Below are 23,681 nucleotides of genomic sequence, written 5' to 3' on the forward strand. Positions count from 1 at the left end.
TTTTGCTGGTAGCACTAAATGACGTCACGGCCGTTTTCGTAACGTCACTGAATTTAATTCAAGTCGACGTTCAGATATATCTTACGTGGGCCCCTAAGTAGTGTTAGCCCAGGGCCCCCTAAACTTACGATCCGGCCCTGATAATATGTCGATGCCTATGAAATATTGTAAAAATCAATATACGATAATCCAGCCGTCAATACGTTGTGTTATGTCGTGAATATGTATGTTTTCGTGAAGATGGTGACCCCGGACTTAACAATCTTGCCGGCATCAAGCATAAATATATACAGGCATAGACTATAGATATACCATAGCCGATCAACGGAGTAGTTAAACCAGTGTGAATGACGCCTTAGGATGACAAATGAGACATCTCATTGACCTTTTTAATGGACGTTATCAGTTATCAATATTCCCGCGTGCTTATAAGTTAATTACACACCTTATTTAAATTACCTCGATGGCTCTTGTATCTAAGTTGTAAGCCTGCAGAGTCGAAGACTTAGGTTCAAATAGGGACAAAAATATTGTTACGCTGTTGTATATTAATCATCATCCTCCTGTCCTTATCCCAATTTACTTGGGGTCGGCGCAGCATATCTTCTTCTTCCATAGTTCTCTATCTGACGTCATCTCACAAGTAACATTCTTTCCAGCCATATCATCTTTCACACAATCCGTCCATCTTTTCATTGGTCGTCCCCTTCCTCTATATCCATCCACTTTCATGCTCAAGACCTTCCCCACAATGTTCCTCATTCCTCCGCATAACATGCCCATACCGTGCTAGCCGGCTTCCACATAACTTCTCGGTTACCGGTGCCACTTTCAAACTTCCACTTATGTACTCATTCCTTACTCTATCCATTCGCGTAACACCCTAACACCACACATTCCTCTCAACATTCTCATCTCCACTACATGCTGTTGTCATTCATTAATCCCTTTTGTGGCCTAACACTCAGATCCATATAGGACAGCAGGTCTGACCATGGTCTTATAAATCTTCCCCTTAATTTTACGGGGAAAACGGGGGTCACAAATTGTTCCCGTAACCTGCCGCCAATTCATCCACCCTGTGCTTCACTGATCTATTTCGCCATCGCCTCGAATGAGCGAACCGAGATACCGAAAGTCGGAGCAGACTGGAAGACTGGTATTGAGTAATATGCCTTCTTCTTTTTTTACATGAGCTTTATATTTTTTTAATATGCCAAGTTAAATATAACTGTGGATTCTTATTATAGAAACGAATAGATTATTTTATAAAAAATGTGTAGATTTTTTTATGATATCGATAGGCGGACGAGCAAATGGGTAAGTGTCACCACAGCCCATAGACAATGGCGCTGTAAGAAATATTAACCATTCCTTACATCAGCAATGCGCTACCAATCTTGGGAACCAAGATGTTACGTCCCTTGTGCCTGTAGTTACACTGGCTCACTTACCCTTCAAACCGGAACACAACAATACTGAGTACTGCTGTTTGGCGGTAGAATATCTAATGAGTGGGTGGTACCTACCCAGGCGGGCTTGCACAAAGCCCCTACCATATGTGATAACATCGGCAAAACTCTGTATAGTATAGTATGACGTATGTCACTTAACTCCTGAACGGCTTAACAAATTTTAATGACTTTATTGTATTTTTGACTCCCAAGATGGTTTAGTAGCCCCCGTTATGTGTGACAGGGCTCCAAGTGTATATCTACTTAACTTCAATATACAGAGTAAAAAAAAAAACACATTTAAAATTCATTAAAATATTTTATTTTATAATAACAGTGAGAAACTTATAATATTGATGACTTTGATATCAAACGAGTATTATGCGATAACTTTTCTGCTTACACTACAACTGATTATGTACAGAATATAAACCCACTTTAGAACTACGAAACAAATCCGACGAAACGAAAAAGGTTTTACTTAAAAAAAATACATCTAAGGCGAGAGAAACTCATGTGACAGACACAACATTCCACGATTCGAATTACTTGGCAACGAATCTCATCGGCCGATGCGCGCCGTCAGAGATAATGTCGAATCCGGCGTGAGCAATCTCCTGTGGGATCTCGTTTCGTGGAATGGACGTTAAGTTTATAAAGCACTTAAACTTCGACCAAAGATGAGATATTGCATCTAATACAAGGACTTCCAAGCGTATCCAAAAATACCAGTCGAACACCGTTTTAAAAAAAAAATGCTCGTCGCTAAAGTTGAAATAATTTTCAAACGAATTTGATCCGTGTAGTCTTATTAATAAAGTGCACAATTACATTACAAAAGAAACACTTAGGGACTTATCAGTATATTCATTTCATATATACGATTATAAACCTTATTTATGTGATGATTTGGATCAAATTTCACTGCAAGTATTTCTTCAAAGCAATATCTTCTTACAAACTGCATCATGATCTCTGTAGTTACAATCAAATAAATTTCACTTTTAACTTAATTACTTAGGCACAGTTTATATCATTATAGATCTGTTCGCTCACGAAGAGAAACAAATAGTGACCATTACGAGATGTCTTAACGCGCGTTGTGACTAAGGTAAGAAAAAAGGCCGCAAAACAAAAAAAAAAAATTTGACTTATACACATGAACGAACAGATCTAGAAATATATAATCTGTGTCAATAAAGAAGATTTATAAATGGCAACTCGATATGGTTAGAAAAAAACGAAATTCATAATTTTATTATTGAAAATTGTTATTTATTTAAATAAATTTAATTAACAATCAAAACAAATAGGTATATTAATATTATTTATCAATTATTAAAAAGTAAATTTTAATAACAAAAAAAAATATTAAAATTTTTGAACGTTTTTGCAGACCTTACGTCCCGCCATTTGTAAATCTCTTCTTAAATAAAACACGCGTTACAGAAACGGTATTAAATATTGCTAGTAACAAATTTGTATGTATTTATTGTACTGGCAATTATTAACGTAAAAACATTATGAAATCAAAGGATGTTTGTACAAATACCATTCAAATCTTTAATATTGAGAAAATATTTATTTCGTATAATACCTAACTGATAAACTGCTAAGCCAATATTCATAAAACTTATACCAAAAGATGCACCGCGTTTTGGAAAAGGTTTTAGTATATAATATTATTATACAAATAATTGCGTTTGTCGTTCTAAGCGTGAAAATCGTTTTCTTGTTAATTAAAAACAAAATGTAAATTAAAATTCCCTTTAAAAATACTAAATATCTTGAGATCTTATTGAGACCACATTGAAAACTATACTCTATTCCAACTATAAGCGAAAAGCCAAATAAAAAAACATTCGACAGCAAATTGACGCGATATCATTGGTCGAGAGCTCGATTAATCTATGACATTCACTATGGATTTGCGAAAACGCGTTTCGAACGTCGACGTAACTGTTATCGTTATTTTGGAACTCAAATTAAAGTGGAAATAAGTAAAGTGTAATATTATAATATATAATTATATCCACTTAATATAGTTTATTAAATGACAATTCAAAAGTGCTCGTGAAAGCCTACGTGAATAAAGTCTATTTTGATTTTGTAATAAGTAAATTTAAGGTTTGTTTATCTTTATTCCTACTTCGATTGGAATCGGCTATAAGTATATTTGACTATAGTTGGAGAGCAATTTGTGACATTTATTTTATAGTACGGCTCTGTGCAAGCCCATCCAGGTTGGTATGAACTACTCATCACGGTATAAACCATGACAGTAATGAGATTAGAAGTTCAGTTTTGTTGATTAGACTGTGAATTGTATTATTAAATGATACATTGTATAAATTCATTTGAAAATAACTTTATCACTGGGAATTTTAATAACACATATTTTAAGTACAAACCTTCATTTAGAGTTCAGACAGATTAACGAGAAACCGCTCGATGCTGTGTATTGTGAAAGGTCCATAATATTAAAAAAATATAAAATATTGATTAAATAAAAAAAAAGTAAATAGTTTTATTCGTGTAAAAAAAAATCAATTTCAAATAAATTTATACAAATTATAAACTTAAAACGAAACAAATATCAAAATTTCATCGTTATATTTTATCTAGTTTGAACTGCTTCCTGCCGGATGAAACCGGTTTACATCTGAACGAATCTGGTTATCGGGAAAGTTTCAGGGACTTATTTTGTTGCTTTTGCCAAGATCATTTATTTTTGCCTATTGCACTGTTACAAAAATTGTAATTTTCACTTTTTTTTCAGAAATAAAAATCCATTAATACTTATAAAATTATGAAAAATAAAATACTTTTAAGTTTATCATTGACTCTTTACCGCATAATACTGTTCAATCAGTTATTTATACTTGGCAACTGGTAGCTTAACTGTAGACTGTGTGGTGTGGTAGCGTCACCGGTCGAGCTACCAACGGCCGAGGCGATTTAGAGGTTTTCGTGTAGGAAGTGGAGTAGAGTCGCTTCGTAGTGTTTGGAGGCGTGCATCGCTCTCAGGGAGTGTCGTTCACCGGGATATACCTGAAATATTATTAAACAACATATTAATATCTTCAGTTTAGTCGTGAGATTTCTTTGGCAAAACCAGAGACAAAGGAACGAAATTAATAAATAATCTTATTTAAAAAAAGGATACGTGATCGCCCAGTGGAATACGTGCATCTCAACCGATTGCGGGTTCAAATCAAGGCAAGCATTGAATTTCTATGTGCTTATAATAGGCTATTTGACAATGCGAAAAATAAAGTGTCAATAATTATAATCAGTATATGTATATTACGAGTTTAAAAATGGTTATTTATTAACGAAAGTTGAAAATAATAATTAATTTATTCAAAAATCCATAAATAAAAATGCAATTTTATTAAAGGTTTATCACGTGACACAAATCGCTCATGATTGGTCGGGCTTATGATGACGTCACTTGCTTATTAACCTCGTTTGCCTACTGGATGTGGATTATATGTGGCACAGATTAAAATACAGGCAAGTAACGTCACCGACCCTATTGCAGCGCCTTATTGTCAAAGTAGCGTTTTCGCGCGCTATTTAAATATATAATTTTTAATTTAATATTTTTCACCAAATATATACTAGATTTAAAAAGAACAACTTTTACTGAGTTCCTTAACCTCTACTAAATAATATAAAATGCATTATAAAAACCAGCCGAGGTGGCCCAGTGGTGCATCTTAACCGATGATTTCGGCTTCAAGCCCAGGCAGGCACCGCTGAATTTTCATGTGCTTAATTTGTGTTTATAATTCATCTCGTGCTCGGCGGTGAAGTAAAACATCGTGAGGAAACCTGAATGTGTCTAATTTCAACGAAAATCTGCCACATGTGTATTTCGCCACCCCGCACTGGAGCAGCGTGGTGGAATATGCTCCAAACCTTCTCCTCAAAGGGAGAGGAGGCCTTTAGCCCAGCAGTGGAAAAATTTACAGGCTGCTAATGCTAATGCTAGAAAAAACCAGTCAAATAGCCTATTTTATGCCCTACCACCGAGTAAGTATCTCACTACTTCCAAGTTTTTGATCCTTATCAGCGACACTATCGAAGACTACATTTAGTTCATCACAATCAGACCGAGATTTCTTTGAAGGTTTTTTTTTTCTATGTAGTATTGGTCTTTGGCCAGTTGTTAAATCGATCCTGTATGGTTTGTACCTGAACTCGATGTGGTTTCCCGAGACGTATCAGCTCGGAGAGCAGCGCTGCCGTGTGGCAGAAGTGTACGTTCTCGTCCGCTAGACCGTGGATTATGAGTAGTCTGCCTTCTCTGTAAAACATTTATAGCAAATATTAAATTTTATACACAAGCTACCCCTTGTCGGCTTTACCTGGAATGTAGGTACATAAAACCTTTATATTGAAGATTCTCTTGGTGGTAGGGCTGTGTGCAAGCCCGCCTAGATAGGTCCCACCCACTCATCAGATATTCCACAAGCAGCCGTACTTAGTAGCGGTGTGTTCCGGTTTGAAGGGTGAGTGAACCAGTTTAGCTACAGCCACAAGGGACATAACTTCTTAGTTTCCAAGGCTGGTGTAATGACTAGTTAATATTTCTTACAGCGCCATTGTCTATGGGCGGTGGTGACCACTTACCATCGGGTGACTCATATGCTTTACAGCCAATCTATACCATAAAAAAATTGAAGAACAAACATACTAACATATTTTTTTCAATTTATGTCCTATTAAACTTAATCACAATCGCATCAATGGCTTTGGAACGGAAGAACTTAATCAACTTGAAGTCTATATTAATATTACAAAGGCACTCGGCGACTGACTTGTCGGGGAAGAAGGGCGCGTGGGCGAGCACGCTGGCGCGCGAGTAGGCGTGCGGCGCCCAGGCCGGCAGCCCCATGTAGCGCTCCGTGTAGGCCGTGTCGTACAGCCGCCAGCACGTCACGGGAGCGCCCGCCACGCACACCTTGAACACGTTGGGCCGCGTCGCCAGCCCCAGCAGCGCCAGGTACCCGCCTGCCACACACCACACACCACACGGTCAGACCACCGCCTCACCCGCTCCGACAGCCGCTCGCCCGATGGCGTGCTTATATTACAACATCTGTGTGCACGTCTCTAACGGAATAGATCTGGACATGCCTTAGTGTGCGTCAGACTATGTGTACAGTCAGCAAAAAAATATAAACTAGATTTTTTTTTCATTAAAAATTAATTTATTTCACGAGGAGGGAATTTCCTGATTGAACATACACGCGTTATACCGTATATGTCTGCATTACTTGTAGTTTATAATAATATCGATAATCACCGTAACTCCAGCCGTGTATCGCGACCCTATCCATATCGATACATCCGGTTTCCTTCGCCAGCCACTGTAATACTTCAACCTGAAAAAAAAAACAACATTTTTTTACTCAAATTCTTTTATTGAAAATAAAAGCATTACACTAACTTATTGATGGTCAAATTAAACACTACCACCGGTTCGGAAAAAGGAACACCCTGACCTGAGAAGAACCGGCGAAAGAAACTCAGCGGATCTTTTTTTTTGTCAAATTAATTACATACATAATTGTATATGAATAGAAACAGCCAGGAGGCGATCGTTTCATTCCCAAGGTGTGCTATCAAACATAAACTCACTAATTGTATAGTAACCTTTCGCACACAAGCATTACTTAACAATTTTTTTAAAATTTGGCAACAGAAGCATTTTACTGACTTACTGACTCTATGCCGACTGCATAACACAGTAACAGGAGTAACAAGATTGTGTTTGTTCCTTGTACCAATGTTATGAGAGTCACATTTTCTCATAAAAACATTAATATTTTTCCGTACATACAAAACATTACAGAATATATATCTGATGATATGTCGTCACTACCGCCCATAGACACTGGTGCTGTATTAATATTAATCATTCCTGACATCGCTAATGCGCCACCAAGCACCAACCTTTGAAACTAAGATGTTATGTCCCTTGTGTCTGTAGTTACACTGGCTCACTGACCCTTCAAACCGAAACACAACAATACTAAGTAATACTGCTTTGCGGTAGAATATCTAATGAGTGGGTGGTACCTTCCCAGACGGGTTTGCACAAAGCCCTACCACCAAATAAGTTTAAATACCAACGCAAGTCTGGTATCCTTGATAGTTAAAACTAAGCCCGTTTAACTATTATATAAAAACTAGTCTTCGAGCGCGGACTCACTTGGAAGAAGTCTCTAGCAAATTTTGGGTAATCCTTATAGTTTTTTTATACTCATTATATGGTGTATGTAATGTACATACTCATGGTGACAGTTTGAGAAGTTAAGACGTTTAAAGGTAACAAACAAACAAATCTGTTTAGAATTTATAATATTAGTTAAGATGTAAGTGAAACTCTAAAAATATAGGTAAGTTCTAATATCAAAAACTTTACTTGTAAAAAAATAAGTTTTAAAATAAATATATAAAGAACTACCAAATGATTTATTTTATTTAATATCAAAAATATATTGGCAGCGGTGGGATTCGAACCCACGCCTCCGAAGAGACTGGTGCCTTAAACCAGCGCCTTAGACCGCTCGGCCACGCTACCTACGATTGACTACAATGAAATATTTGACCTAATTCTTGTGCGATAAAGTAACACAACACGATTTCATCGAAAAATGGCGTTTTGAATGTCGGCAAAATTGTTTTCGTTACTTTGGAAGTAAAATTAAAGTGGATTTACGTTGTTAAGTGAAATATTGTTGTATTTAAAATGAAGATAATTAATCAAGAACTGTTTAGCAGACTTATTAACAAAACATTTGTTACATTGAAAAGTACGTATATACGTATGTACGTATATAGTAGTATTTATATACTTTTACGGTCTCAGTGAAACACATCCCAATTTAAAAAAAAAAAATACCTGATCATCCAGTTCAACCTGCCCCATTTTCCCCCGTATCGCCGCCTCCCACGCGCGGCCCCTGTGCTTGGACCCCCGCGAGTCCACGGCCACCACGTTGAACCCACGCGCCGCCAGCATGTGCATGCGGAGCTGACGGATACCCTGGAAATATTTACTATATTATCAGCGACGATCAAGACTGGGTCATGTGGATTCTGGATTCAGCAGGAAAAAGTACTATATTCCTTCAATTGGCAATATAATGAAAACACACTACACAAGGAACTCATTTTTAACGAGTTCAATTTTCTTAGGTTGGTACCTCTGATTGAAACACTCTCGCCAGCGTGCAGGAGGTAGTCTCGTTCACTCACCCGGTAGCTGTTGGTGACGGTCTGCACCTCGGGCCCGCCGTACACGTGCAGCACGGTGGGGCGGCGGCCGGCGCCCCGCGCGCGCCACAGCGTGCAGTAGGCCCGCAGGCCGCACGACAGCCGCGCGCTCAGGATCTGCGGCGCCGGCGCGGCCGACAGCAGGCGCTCTGCAACGAGACGGCTACTTGAGGCGTATCCTGACGGTAGGACCGCCGGCGAGCTGGAGGTATCCAGGGGCGAGAGCTCTAGCGAGATTTTAAATTATCTGATTCGGACCGCACTCGTGACGTAAGTTGAATCGACTATTAACCTTTAACGAGTATCGACACGTCGTTCTCGTCGTCGCCGTCGCCCGACCGACTGTCCCACGAGCCGTTGAACGATCGAGTGTCTGACGTTTCTGGAATTCAAAATCATCAATTAAAGGCTGTTTCTATTTCGACTAAAAATGTTCTATTTGCACTCAAAACGTTATTCAGGAGACATATTAATTTCGAATTGATATTCAATGTCTTGGCATAATTTAAAATCAATATATTAGTTTTCCTGACATTCTTAGGAAAATTATTAAAGAAAATAAATGTTACGTAATGACGTAACGTCGCCTCACCCGGCCCGTGCGCGCGCTCGGCCAGCGCGCCGCACGCCCGCAGCGCCACGCACGCGCCGCCCGCGCCCCCCGCGCCCGCCGCGCCGCCCACGCCCCCCGCGCCGTGCTCCACGCGCAGCACGCGCGTGCTGGGCGCGCTGCTGATGTTTGAAGACGTGATCACGGCCGTGGAGCACTCCTGCGAACGTCGATTTATTTAAGTATGCCGACTTCGAAACTTCTCATTTAAAGAATATTCATATTTAATCTAAATAAGATCACAAATTAAACGTCGTGCCATCAGAAAGCCTCGGTTACCCTAACCGCATTAAAATCAGCAATACCATATTTTTGGAATTTGGGTTCTTCCTTTTGGACAATACTGTCCATTAATGTGTACACATGGCAAACAAATTGGTGGTACCTTTGATTTACCCTAAATATTTGTATAATAGACGTAGGATCTGTTGAGATTATTATTTTATGTCTAATAATATGCCAAGATCTGTACCAATTTTAGCTCTAAGAGGATTATTGTAAGCTTGCCGCTATTTTTTACCTGTTTAAAAAAATATATTAATATAATACCTCATCCATGTCAACGGTATGCGAGTGTCCCACGGTGGTGAGAAGCGTGACGCTCTGCGGTGCGGGCGGATCGTAGGAAGTCACGTACAAGTGACGCTCCAGCGGCGTCTCCCGGAGCCCGACAAAGTACACCAATCCCCGAGACTCGTCCACCTTAAAATTTAATTAATTAAAAACATAACAAAAAAAATAACTTCAGCGTTCTGGTTTGATAACTTATGAAGTCGGAAACTATGTAAATTTTGGTCCTTCGAGCCGGATAAAGCCGAACATTCACGAAAACAAAACTTCTACGTAACAAACTTTTAAACATTTACCTAATAACACCACGTTAAAGCCCTTCAGATCATTTACTTTCCATTAAATATTTAAAAAAAATATCTTTTGTCTTTAGATATTGTATGTCGTTCATGTTCACACCATTATTTTAAAAGACAGGTCATATAAGTCACCCATAAAGGATAACAAGTTTAAGATAAGAGTTCTTAGCCAATACTAATATTTAACAATGGCCATATTTATTTTGTAACATCATATACATAAGCCTCTTTTTGTAATATTTACTTTTGCACCAATAAATTATTATTACTATATTATTTGTAAAGTAAATATTTAATATCAATCAATCAATCAATCAAAAATATACATTATTCAAGTAGGCTTTTACAAGCACTCATGAATCGTCATTTAACAAACTATTTAAAATAAAGCTACCACCGGTTCGGAATGTACATTCTACCGAGAAGAACCGGCAAGAAACTCAGTAGTTTACTCTTTTTCAACATCTAAAAATTAAGTCATGTTAGTTAAATACAATTTGTTAAACTGAAATGGTGGTTTATATTCTAATTAATGTTGAAAAAATGTCGATTATAAAAGACAACGATATACAAATGATCAACGTTTTATCAATAATAAATAACAAACGTATAAAGTGAGACAGGTAGCAAACATACGATGGTTTTATCTCTTTCTAGACAGCGGTCAATATCATTCTCAATGACATTTTCAGTTTTCTTACCCATATTTTCCTCCCCATCACCTCCCACTCCCCGCTCGTGATGGCCTGCTTGCTGATCACGCTCGGACCGAGAGCGTTCGATTCGTCTTCCGTTATCATATCTATTACAGCTGTGGAATATTATACATAAATGATATAAATAATAAATATCGGACAACATCACATACATCACTCTGATCCCAATGTAAGTCGCTAAAGCATTTGTGTTATGGAAATCAGACGTAAAGACGGTACTAACACCCAGACCCAAGACAACATAGAAAACTAATGAACTTTTTTTACATCGACTCGGCCGGGAATCGAACCCGGGACCTCGGGAGTGGCTTACCCATGAAAACCGGTGTACACACTACTCGACCACGGAGGTCGTCAAAATATCGATTGAAGGTAAAACAAAACTGATCTCTACGGGCTCTAACTGATTCCATAGAGTAAATACAGATAAATAATTTTGACAATCAATTACGCGGTATAACGTAACTATGTTATTCATAATGGATTCGCGAATAAAGGAGATTTGAATGTCGGTAACGTTATTAAAAATTGTATAATTTCTTGAAGATATTGTAAAGTATTTACTTGGTAGGCTTTGAGAACTATCTGGGTAAGCACAGGTAGGTCATTACATATTCTACCGCCAAATAGAAATACTTAGTATTGTGTCCGGTTATAATACTCAGTGAGCCAGTGTAACTTCAGGCACAAGGAACATATCTTAATTGGCAAAGTTGGTGTGACATTGGTTATGTAAGAGATGGTTCGTATTTAGTAGAGTGCTAATGTTTACGTGCAGTGGTGACCACTTACCGTCAGACCCATTAAAATGTTATATAATCCATATATATATATATATAAGCGAAATACCACTCACTGATTAATCTCAGAAACGATAACTACAAACTTGAAATTTGGCAGGTAGGTTCCTTATAGGGTGTAGATATCCACTAAGAACGGATTTTCGGAGTTTCGTAAAGAATCTCCACCTCTAAGGGGGTAAAACGGGCGTGGGCTTACAGGTAGCTCTCTTGGCCGGCACCGCACACGTGACGAGGTAGAGGTGCAAGTGGCCCGTCTCCTCGGACGCCCAGATGAACCGCATGGTCCCCGGCGCGGCCGGCAGGAAGTGCAGGATGTCGTGCACGTTGACCCACGCGTCCGGCGCCGACTCGGATATCAGGACTTGGATTTGCTGAACAATTATTTTTATATTATAAACTTCCGGCACTATTTAGAGATAAAATTACTGGTAGAGTGTTAGGAAGGATATTGACTTGGACGAGCGAACAAACAGAAATGATTACATGAGACCTATAAGTTTGAGTATATAAAACAAAAATTTAAAAAAAAATGTTTAAATTATTTTTCTTTGGCATACACAAGCAACTAACTTCTAACAACCGAATCGGAAGAAGGAGCTAGCGAGTATATTTTTTAATAAATTGGATATTAAAAGTGACCTAGGATCAGGATTATTTGCCACAATCGAGGAGTCACTCGGCGAAGTGCGCCAGAAACGAGTTCGCACGGGCGAGGAGCGAACTCGCTCCAGGTGAAATCCTACGCAAAAGTGACCCCGAGAAGACAGACGGGTCGCAAGAGGTACTCGCCTGCTCGGCGCAGTGCGCGTGCGCGTGCGCGGCGTCCCCGCAGTCGGCGGGCTGCGCGCCGGGCGGCGCCGACTCGTACGCGCCCCGGGCGCTGAACTCACTCACCGGCACCAGCGCCAGCTCCAGGCGCTGCTGCTTGCGGTCCAGCAGCTGCACCCACACGCTGGGGGGGCATATATACTTGTCATATCATAAGTAAGAGTGCAAAGCGTAGCTTTTATATATAAACCTTCTCCGAAGCGCGCTGTATCTTCCGGTAAAGTTTTATGTATATTGATTCAGTCGATGTATCACTAGGCAATACAAAATAAAGGCGTCTCGATATTTATTAGTATAGATTTTGTTTGTTTGTAACTTACTATGTACCACAAGGTGTCCAGCCGACCCTCGCTAAGTACTCGAACCAGGGAAATGTCTCTTTGAGGGACTGTCTGAGCTGGTACCATCTGATGTCAGTCACTTCCATTGAATCGTTCGAGTCTGAAGCTGGGGAAACAGATTTCAAAAATCAAATACAAAATATTTTTCATTCAAGTAAAACCCTTTTTGAATTAACGTTACGTTACAGTGATGAATTAAATTTAAATCCAACACCGGTCCAGAAAGCAGATTCTACCGAGAAGAACCAGCAAGAAACTCATCAGTTACTCTTTTCCACCATTTTAATTACAGACTATATAAGTAAAGAAAAATTAAAATTTATATATATCCTGCCTAGAAGTCCATAACTACTAAGTCCATACTTTTTTATCTTTAATATTATCTTGTATTGACCAATATGCCTTATCTATCTTTTTTTTTTGACATGAGCTTTAAATTTTTTAATAGATTAAGTTAAAAATAACTATGGAATCTTGTTATACAAACGAATAGATCATTTTATAAATAATGTGTAGATTTTTTTTATGATATCGGTAGGCGGACGAGCAAATGGGCGACCAGATGGTAAGTGTCACCACAGCCCATAGACAATGGCGCTGTAAGACATATTAACCATTCCTTACATAGTCAATGCGCCACCAAACTTGGGAACTGAGATGTTACGTAACTTTTGCCTGTAGTTACACTGGCTCACTCATCCTTCAAACCGGAACACAAAAATACTGAGTACTGCGTCGGTGGTACTTACCCAGGCGGGCTTGCACAAAAACCTACCACCAAGCGTCAATGATATTGGAAAAGAAATATAGGAAAGGAAGGAATGGTACCGTCATCAAAACAAATATTACTAAAATTATCAAAAAACGTAACAAAATTATATTAGATACAAATTGTTTGAAAAATTCTTATATATACCTTGTGGTGTGTGGTCGGAGTGCCCTTCCTGGTAATAGTCCAGTACAGTGGTGGGGGTCGCCTTCTGCAGTCTGAATGTAACCATCTTCAAGATTGATTTCGCATTCGGTGTGCCGGCGCGAGGAAATCTGAAATTGAAAAAAAAAACTATAAACAAAAAGCTAGGAATACTTTATCGATAGTGAGGACGGAATTTTCATGTGATTAATTTATGTTTATAATTCATCTCTGTAAACCATCGTGAGGAAACCTGCATGTGTCTAATTTCAACGAAATTATGCCACATGTGTTTTCAGCAACGGGCATCGGAGTAGCGTGAGTAGTGGGAGGCCTTAGCCCAACCGTGGGACACTTACTTACTCTAAGTGGTCACCATCGCCCATAGACATTGGCCATGTTAGTGGTATTCGTATATGGTCAGGTATCTTATCGATATTATAAAAAATTGAAACAAAGGAGGCTTTATATTTTGTATTTAATAACAGATACATGATGTACGTGATAAAAAGCCCGTATAGTGGGCACGTTTACATAACTACTTGGTGGTAGGGCTTTGTGCAAGCCCGTCTGGGTAGGTACCTTCCACTCATCAGATATTTTACCGCCAAACAACAGTACTCAGTATTGTTGTGTTCCGGTTTTAAGGGTGAGTGAGCCAGTGTAACTAACAGGAACATCTCAGTTCCCGAAGTCGGTGGCGCATTGGTGATGTAAGGAATGGTTAATATTTCTCACAGAGCCATTGTCTGTGGACGGTGGTGACCACTTACTCGTCCGCCAATAAATGCCATAAAAAAAAACATAAGATTATCTAAACACGTCCTAAGATACTTCAAAAATGACATAAAAAAATGGTGGTATTCACCTGAACTCCTCGACCTCACCGCTGGAGCTCTGCGAGGACGGAAAGCTGAATATCTTCACATCGCTCTCATCCACTTCCTCGTACACTATCCGGAACACATCATCTGTGGACGTGACGTGTCATTAAACTTCGTCTGTCTGTCCCTGTGTATGCTTAGATCTTTAAAACTACGCAACGGATTTTGATAAGGTTTTTTTTAATAGATAGACGGATTTCTAGAGGAAGGTTTTTATGTATTATACATGCATAATATTATAGAGAAACAGTGATCATTTTAGAGGTTTCTTACGTGATGCCGAAAATAAACACATTTTTCTCGTACATTGCAAACGCTGGCCCTACGAGATAGATCAAAATAATATACTACAGTATTGTACACCTTTAATCGCATGAAATACGTAAATCTAAAGTTTGTTTACCATTTTTCCTACTTCCATTGGAATAGTCTATAAACATCTCACGCCCAAATTCTTTCCGCTCAGAATGATGGCATGGCATGGTAACCTTGTGAAGCACAAACAATAGACCTAAAGACTGGACCCAGTGAGCGGCCACGAGAACTTCACCGTACACAACTCACCATCTCGCTTCGGTTGCCACCAGATGCCCGTATACCGTGAGAATTCTTCCTGTGTGACGTAACACGGTACTCCGGCTTGGCGAGGATCATCTGCTAAACTAAAAACAAATGCCTTTTAATAAAACAAATGCCGAAACGAATTTGAAACCGCGTTAAATAAAATACGTTTAGCAATCAATCACGCATACACGTGAACGCAGACTCACACAGGCATCAAAATAAACTTGTAGTGTAATTTCAGTAGTTCGGGATGGCAAAATAATATCAGTTTGTACAATCTTTCTCTATTTATACCAATCCCTCACAATTGTTTTTCTTATGACAGCTCAATCATTTTAAAATAAGAAATATTGTTACATGCCAGTAACTGTTATTCCATATAGAATAATATTAATTAAAGTTGTAAAAATTATTGATCAATTAATATCAATAATAATTGTATATATTTATAATATATAATAATAATAATGTGATATAATTAATGATATAATGTAATGACATAACACCATATTGAAGGCTAGGGCTACTCGCTAACATGTACATATACACACGGACATGAGGAGAAGCATACAACTTTTTTAAGGGTAATAAAAAATTAACGAGACTTTTACACACAAGCATACACACGAACACACGTAGACGCATACAGACATATATTTACGAGTAGAGACAGAAGACAAAGGTATCACGCACACACGTATAAATATCGTGTTTTAGTGTGTACGCATGTGTGTATAAGTTCAGGCACACAGACATGCACTTTCTTTAGAGATATAGACTTTGTAATAATATTTATGTTATATATAAATGGAAATGTTCTTTTGTATCTGAAAAAAATTAGCTCTCATCTGAGGTAGTTTCAGAAACAAATGACATCAGTCAATCTATACATATAACAAAATTGGAGTGTCTGTTTGTAATATTAAAATAACAACTTTTAACTAAATGCATATGTATGTATGTATACACTGTACATATACCAAAATACCCTTTTTTTCAATTATTGTCAGTCTATCTGACTGTTTTACTGTCCGTCTGGACCGATTTTGATGGAACTTTCACTGGCAGATAGCTGATGTTTTGTTAAATTTAAACGCGCACGAAGTTGCGGGCACTGTTAATGATTTTATAAAAGGAGAATCCTCACCGCTCATCCCTCCCTTTGCAAGCGTATGTCAGTCGAGCCGGCCGTTTTAGATTATCACCCGCGAGCCATATATCTCCTCTCGCAGCGTGAGCCACAAGCGACGGCATCGAGGGGCACATCGCGGGTGTTAGAGGCGCCCCCCAACCGGTACTGAGGGAACGGGGTACAAGAGGCGGTGACTGCGAACATCAAAATTTATAATTTATACATTATTAAACAAGTAATACTCATTGTGCCTCCTATTTTTTTATAATCCCCCCCCCTTATTTATTTCACCAATACATACGTAGTATTATTGTGATCCGGTTTGAAATCAAATCAAAATATACGTTATTCATGTAGGCTCATACATGAACTTTTAAATCCTATCCCAATTCGGTATGTAGATTCCACCGAAATTAACCGGCAAGAAACTCAGTACTTACTTTTGACTCTTTCTTAATATTTAAGTGAATGAGTCCCAGGTGTAATTAAAGGCTCAAACTTCTTAGTCCTTAAGCTTGGTGACGCACTGGCCATATAAGGAATCTATACTAATATATTAAAGTGGTAATTAGTTTATTTATATGTGGAGGGGGTTCGGTTAAATATTAAATAAATAAATAAATATCGGACAACATCACATACATTACTCAGATACCAATGTAAGTAGCTAAAGCACTTGTGTTATGGAAAATCAGAAGTAACGACGGTACCACAAACACCCAGACCCAAGACAATATAGAAAACTAATGAACTTTTTCTACATTGACTCGGCCGGGAATCAAACCCGAGACCTCGGAGTGGCGTTAAAAAGGAGGTTAATCTCTGGAACTAATGATCACAATCTAAAAATGGTTTCACTGGTTGAAAGCTAAATGCATCCTGAGTGCTATAGGCTTCATTAATAAACTGGACCGTGCACAGCCGTCGTTCGCCAAATCGGGTCTTTAGTACTTAATATTTCTCATAGCGTCAATGTCTAAGGATAGTGGTGACTTGCAATCATAAGACCCATTCACCTAGTCCAAATATAAATACCCATTAAAATCATATGAAAATAACCTGATTAGGCCCTTCCTCAGCTACAAACAGGGACGAGGCACATGGAAACAGCACCCTGCCGGTCTTCGGATGCAGTTCGTAGGACGCTATGCCCCACCCGGCCACCCTCTGACGCTCCCATAGCAGCTGTTCCTCCCTTGACCACTTCCCCGATGATACACCGAGCGCTATGTTTGATTCTATCAATGGTTTCCAATCTAACCTGGAAATTAAATTAATATATTATAAGAATGATGATGATATCGAGGTGGCCCAGTGGTTAAAACGCGTGCATAACCAATGATTTCGGGTTCAAACCCAGGCGGGCACCACTGAATTTTCATGTGTTTAATTTGTGTTTATAATTCATCTCGTGAAGGAAAACATCGTGAGGAAACCTGCATGTGTCTAATTTCAACGAAAAACTGCCACATGTGTATTCCGCCAACGCGCATTGGAGCAGCGTGGTGGAATATGCTCCAAGCCTTCTCCTCAAAGGGAGAGGAGGCCTTTAGCCCAGCAGTGTGAAAATTTACAGGCTGCCAATACTAAAAAAAAAAATGATGATATCCTTCTGAATGATAACGACTAAGGCATTTTCAAAAGAGACAATCCAACAACATAACAAGACGTGTTATAGCGCTCATATCTCAGCTATCTGTTCCTGTGCTCCTATATCACGATAGAAATCCGATGTTTCCAGAGAGTTCGGGCACAGGACGTGCGACTTCAAATTTTTAGAGTAACGGTCAAATCAAATCAAAATATACTTTATTCAAGTAGGCTTTTACGAGCACTTTTGAATCGTCATTTAACAAACTATTTAAATTAAAGCTACCACCTGTTCGAAATGTAGATTCTACCGAGAAGAACCGGCAAGGAACGCAGTAGTACTCTTTTTCAACATCTAAAACTACAGTCATGTTAGTTAAATACAATTATATAGATGATAATAAAGCGTGGAGCTAATACATGTTGACTTGCAGGCAGGATGTATTACATACATATACAATCGTATTCAACTAACATATTTTTGTATTTTTTAATGTTGAAAAAGGATAACCACTGATTTTCTTGCCGGTTCTTCTCGGTAGAATCTGCATTCCGGTGGGAGCTTCTGATGCAAAAGTGCTTGTAAAAGCCTACTTGAAAGTATATTTTTATTTTGATTTTTTTAATGTATTTCGCTTTTATACGTACATATTAATGGTGATACTTTGTTTAACACTATCCACCATTAAAATACCAATAACATTGCGTGAACGCTATCATTGCTGATTGAAAATTAGATTAAATACAATTTTAAGTGGTACAATTTTAAATCACAAATAGATTGTTATAGAAAACTGTATTGTTTATAAAATTATCTCTCGTGATAATATTAATTGCTGATATAATAACAATCGTTTAATTAAAATCACGACAGCCGTTAATTAATTAATAAATAAATTTATTAACAGTCGGTGTCACCTGGGATGGTGAAAGGATTCCGATATCCCATACATCCAAATGTATTCAAGCGTTTAAAAGCTATGGTTAAATGAAGAAACTCTCATACATACATACATACATACATACATACATACAAAGAACATTTCTCGCTTTTTAGGCACTGCATTTAAATACCAACATTAATATAGTTATATTTTTTGTTTGAGTTTAGAATAAGCACAAGGCCGATCTTAAAACTTTGTATAATCTGTACTAAAAACAAAATGGACGTCCTGAATAATGTATAAAAATTTTTGATTTTCAATTAAGTATATAATATTATTACCAAAAACTTTTCTTTTTTTATATAAAATATTTATGAGGGCCCAGAGCTAGAACTCTTTAGGCCTTTAATGTGGCCTTGATTGTGCATGCCTTTTTCCAGAGGTTGAGGCTTAGGCAACGACCTAGAGCCTCACTATTAAATGGTCCTTTAAACTGTCCTTACAGTGAGAGCAGACGGGTTGATGTAAAGTTAAACAGATATAAGCGAATATTTTATTGGTAGTTGACGTACCAGAACGATATTTATAATCTTTTAGATACGCTGAAAACGGTTAACCGTCAACATCGAATCGATGGCATCTGATATTCCGACGACATCCGATTTTAGATGTCTTTCGGTATATCGAACACATGCCTAGTATTTAGGGCACAACTCTTAGCCACTATTTTTTCGACGCGGTCTCAGCTTCGACGGTCTATCTTCTAGGTATATGTATGTAAATAATCAAGGATTATAACTAAAATTTAGGTTAACGTATTAACCACTGTAACCACTTTAAACCACTGGTTTTGGCATTATCAATGAAATGCCAAAACCAGTGGTTTAAAGGACCGTTTAATCGTGAGGCTATAGGCCGTTGCCTACGCTTCCGCCTCTGGAAAAAGGCATGCATAATCAGGGCCACAATTTTCTCGTCTGTTCTCACAGACGGGTTACTGTAAAGTGAAAGTGAGAAGGAGATGAAGCGGATGTTCAAACCGATTTCGATATCGCATTCGTTTCGTCTCTTTCTCACATGTCGTACAATGTAAAGTTAAATCGCTATTCTTTTTTATCCAAAATCTTTTTTTTTTTTTTTGCACGAAAAAAAAGTTAATGTTTTTTTCGTACAATAGCACAAATATTCATTTAATTTATTCGAATTTTTAATTAATCTTATATATTAAACTTGCCCTATGCCCATTTGCTACTCGGCCAACTCAATCCCGATAAAGAAGCCAACTCTTTGGTTTAAAATTATCACAGATTTTTTTAACCATACACAGCTTTTAATTTTATTAAATACATAAATATTATTAGCACATAACACTACTAATAAATACTCCATCCCGATCTCCAAGAAAAAAGAATCTACATCCTTGTATATATTTAATATTCATCAACTCTAACTCCTAAATAGTATAATGTTAAGGATATATATATATATTTTTAAATATATAATCCTACTTTACCGTTATTTTAATTTATTATAATATTATAAATGCAAAACTAACCGTCTGTTCCCTATTCATACTCAAACCACTGAACCAATTTAGATGAAATTTGGTGTGAAGATAGTTTGAGACCCAGGAACGGACATGGGCTACTTTTTATGTATATCACCTGACGATCAATCCCAAAAACGAATGAAGTAGCGAGCGACAACTATTCCATAATAAATTCATTTAACTTAAATGGAGATCCCGTCAATTAGAGTGAAAAGACCAATATATTTTGACGACTTCTGTGGTCTAGTAGTGAGTACACCGATTTTCATAGGTACACTACTCTGAGGTCTCGGGTTCGATTGCTGGCCGAGTCAATTTAGAAAAAAATCATTAGTTTTCTATGTTGTCTTGAGTCTGGGTGTTTGTGGTACCGTCATTTCTGATTTTCCATAACACAAGTACTTTAGCTACTTACATTGGGATCGGAGTAATGTATGTGATGTTGTCCTATATTTATTTATTTATGTATATATATATGTTTTGTATAATGTTACTTTTTCTTTTATTCTATAAAGTAAATAGATGCATATGATTTTTTTTGCTTAGTTAGTCTAGTGTTACTGTATGTAAAAATTAATGTTAGGAATTTAAGTAAGATTGTTGATTTCTGTCAGGAGTTCTATTGTGTACTTCTGTTTGCTTGTTAAAATACATATAGTCTATTCCAAACACAAGAGGACGATAGCCAAATTAACATCTCTCAACATAGACTGATGCAAAATCATTGCTTGAATAATCTAAGATATAAATTATGAATTTAAAAAAAAATGTAATTATTGTCAGAATTTTGGAAGTCAAATTAAAGTGGATATGAATAATTTATTGGAATAATGTTACCGTCTAAATCAAGATATATTAGTAACAAACTGTAAAGCTGAACTATTATTAATATATTATTTATCTTTATTCGTTCTTCAAATATACTATGTAATAATTGTACGTAAAACAAATGTTTAATTGTATATATTTCTTCGGTCATTAATACTGTCTTTGTTTTAAACCATTAAGATTGTTACGAAAAGAATGCTACTTAGTGATAAGATCACCCTATTGACACTCTTAAATAGTATATTACATTACATATAAGAATAGTTACATATATCAGCTTATATTTTTCATATAATTGTAAATACAGTCAAAATCTGTTATAACGACATTGAAGGGACTACTCATATTGAGTCGTAAAAACCGATAATCGTAACAACCGGTGAAGCTTATTTTTTAATGAAGTGGTATTATTTAATGTGTAGGTCAGAGGTATTAATAGGCAAAATATATTAATGTATGAAATTAAATTATATTTCGTTTATTTCAATCAAAATGTTTATTAAAATTAATATCGCTCTCTAACTTTGAAATAATACGCGACCTTTCTTCGATATTAATCTGCTTTCTTTTTGGTCCCGACATGTTGACAGTTTCACAATTAACTCAACACTGTGTTCTGGTGCGTCTTGTGTACAAATGCGTGTGTTTTGTTTCTAAGAATTACAAAAGACCCTAAACCTTTAATTTGTGTCTAAACTCGACACGTGTTTACTTTTACGATAATAGCCATTGAACATTAATTACACTGTGCCTATTCAAATTGCTTACTATTGTAAGCAAGCAGATCAGCTGGTTGTTCTACAGATATAATTTTTCGAAAACATTAGCCAAATGTGGTCGTTTAATACGGTATGTCGTAGTAAGCAAGGTCGTAAAAAGCAATATTTTTTATAAGACAGTTAGACAGCATTCAGCCGGGACCTTTGATTTTGGTCAATATAACCGATATGTTGATCTAAGCGATGTCACCATAAACGGTTTTAAGATATAAGATTTAAGATATTCTTCATTTTTAAGTTACTAATTTATATTTGTTTTTTACTGCTACATATATATATTTTTTTTCACTTTTTATCTTAATTGTATATAAATTATTATTTAGTGCGTGCTGTGGTCTCCTATAATTGAAGGAGCACACGACTTGTAACCCTTATATTGTTTAATTTTAAGAATATGTATTTAGTGTGTATCTTTTTACACGAGAATTTAAAAAATAAATATATTATATCCACAATTCCACTTTGGAGCATGGTGTAATAAGCTCTAAAACTTCTCCTCGAAAAATTAGCCCAGCAGCATATACAGGCTGTTACTTTACATTCAAATATATTTAATAGGACAATCAATCAGTTCACAATTTTATTATTTAGTATAACTCTGATATAAACAATCCATTTAAGTTGAACTTTAATTGAAAATACTAATTAGGAGAAGTTTTCCTACTGTGATAATGAAACCATTAAAAGGTAAATAATTAAATTATATATAATAAATATATAATTAAGTTTTAAGTTGAATAAACTTTTTTTTTAATCTAAGAAATATTTAGCAGTGCATCTGCATGTCCAAAAATCTGTAATAGATATTCTAAAATGAATTTGTATGTCAGGAATTTGATAATAACAAAGTAAAACAATTAAAAAGTTTTTAATTACCTTGCATTACTGGTCTGTTGGGTGGGGCTGATGTCGGTGTACAGGAGCGTGATCTCCCATCCGTTCTGCGGGGTCCTCAAGAAATATATTCTCGTTTTCCCATTACCAAGTTTCCTGAATGATATTGCCATGGGTACCATCGTGGACAAAGAGGATAGCTCTTTTCTTAAGTCGTGAACTGCTTGCCGTACCTCCGCCCAACTGTATTTCTTCGGAGTATCTTCACAATCCACAGCCGCAGCTCCATCTCCGGCTTCCCTTAACTCCATATTCACAGTTTCCATACAAAAAAATCTATTTAACGAAAAGCCCTTGTCATGACGACCCTCAACATTGAACTATGAATCATTCAATACATTCGTGTATACTTGATTAATATATTTTAACTAATTTCATGGTTAAATGTATAATTTCGGTCTCATTATAATTTGTAATTACGTGATAATTATGAATATTTGTCTAAATCGAGCCAACACACTGATTTTTGACTTTTCTTGCCAAATGGCACAGATGTAAAAATAATCCGCCCATTACACACAGATATTAATGAAATGTCAAAGACAGCTGATAAACATTATAATATATTGATTATCTGTAGCATCTGAAAACAGCTTACCAAAAGAAAAGTATTTATTTTAATTATTTCTAGAAATTTTCTTTACATATTCGTGAAATGTAATTATATTGTATACTTCCTCGTAAATGAATTAAAATTGTGATGCCTGATATTTTTAGATCTTTAGTGGTAGCAATATTTCGTCCGGATGTGAC

The 23,681-nt window shown here is 36.9% G+C and overlaps 1 protein-coding gene and 1 non-coding gene across 2 annotated transcripts; both read right to left on the reverse strand.

The window, feature by feature from the left end:
- Positions 1-1,770: 1,770 nt before the first annotated feature.
- LOC125074720 (dipeptidyl peptidase 9) lies at positions 1,771-23,406 on the reverse strand. The gene is made up of 19 exons (XM_047686131.1): positions 22,911-23,406; positions 17,464-17,665; positions 16,420-16,598; positions 15,273-15,370; positions 14,693-14,795; positions 13,828-13,955; positions 12,891-13,017; positions 12,532-12,694; positions 11,939-12,113; positions 10,925-11,034; positions 9,904-10,056; positions 9,337-9,514; positions 9,037-9,126; positions 8,727-8,893; positions 8,371-8,514; positions 6,769-6,847; positions 6,281-6,473; positions 5,655-5,766; positions 1,771-4,505 (listed from the first exon to the last, which is right to left on the reverse strand). The coding sequence occupies exons 1-19, from the start codon at positions 23,192-23,194 to the stop codon at positions 4,413-4,415; spliced, it is 2,778 nt and encodes a 925-aa protein (XP_047542087.1). The 5' UTR covers positions 23,195-23,406; the 3' UTR covers positions 1,771-4,412.
- On the reverse strand, positions 7,968-8,049 carry Trnal-aag. The gene has a single exon. It is a non-coding gene; the product is annotated as a tRNA-Leu (tRNA).
- Positions 23,407-23,681: the final 275 nt, after the last annotated feature.

Source organism: Vanessa atalanta, chromosome 28, assembly GCF_905147765.1.
Source record: "Vanessa atalanta chromosome 28, ilVanAtal1.2, whole genome shotgun sequence".
Lineage (NCBI taxonomy): Eukaryota > Metazoa > Arthropoda > Insecta > Lepidoptera > Nymphalidae > Vanessa > Vanessa atalanta.

Bases quoted from the DNA above. Each gene is read 5' to 3' on its own strand.
- LOC125074720 (XM_047686131.1), bottom strand. From the start codon at position 23,194: ATGGAAACTGTGAATATGGAGTTAAGGGAAGCCGGAGATGGAGCTGCG. The intron at 12,114-12,531 runs GCGAGTACCTCT...ATAATTGTTCAG, and splicing joins ACGCGCACTGCGCCGAGCAG to CAAATCCAAGTCCTGATATC. The intron at 8,894-9,036 runs GTTAATAGTCGA...GTCTCGTTGCAG, and splicing joins CGTGTCGATACTCGTTAAAG to AGCGCCTGCTGTCGGCCGCG.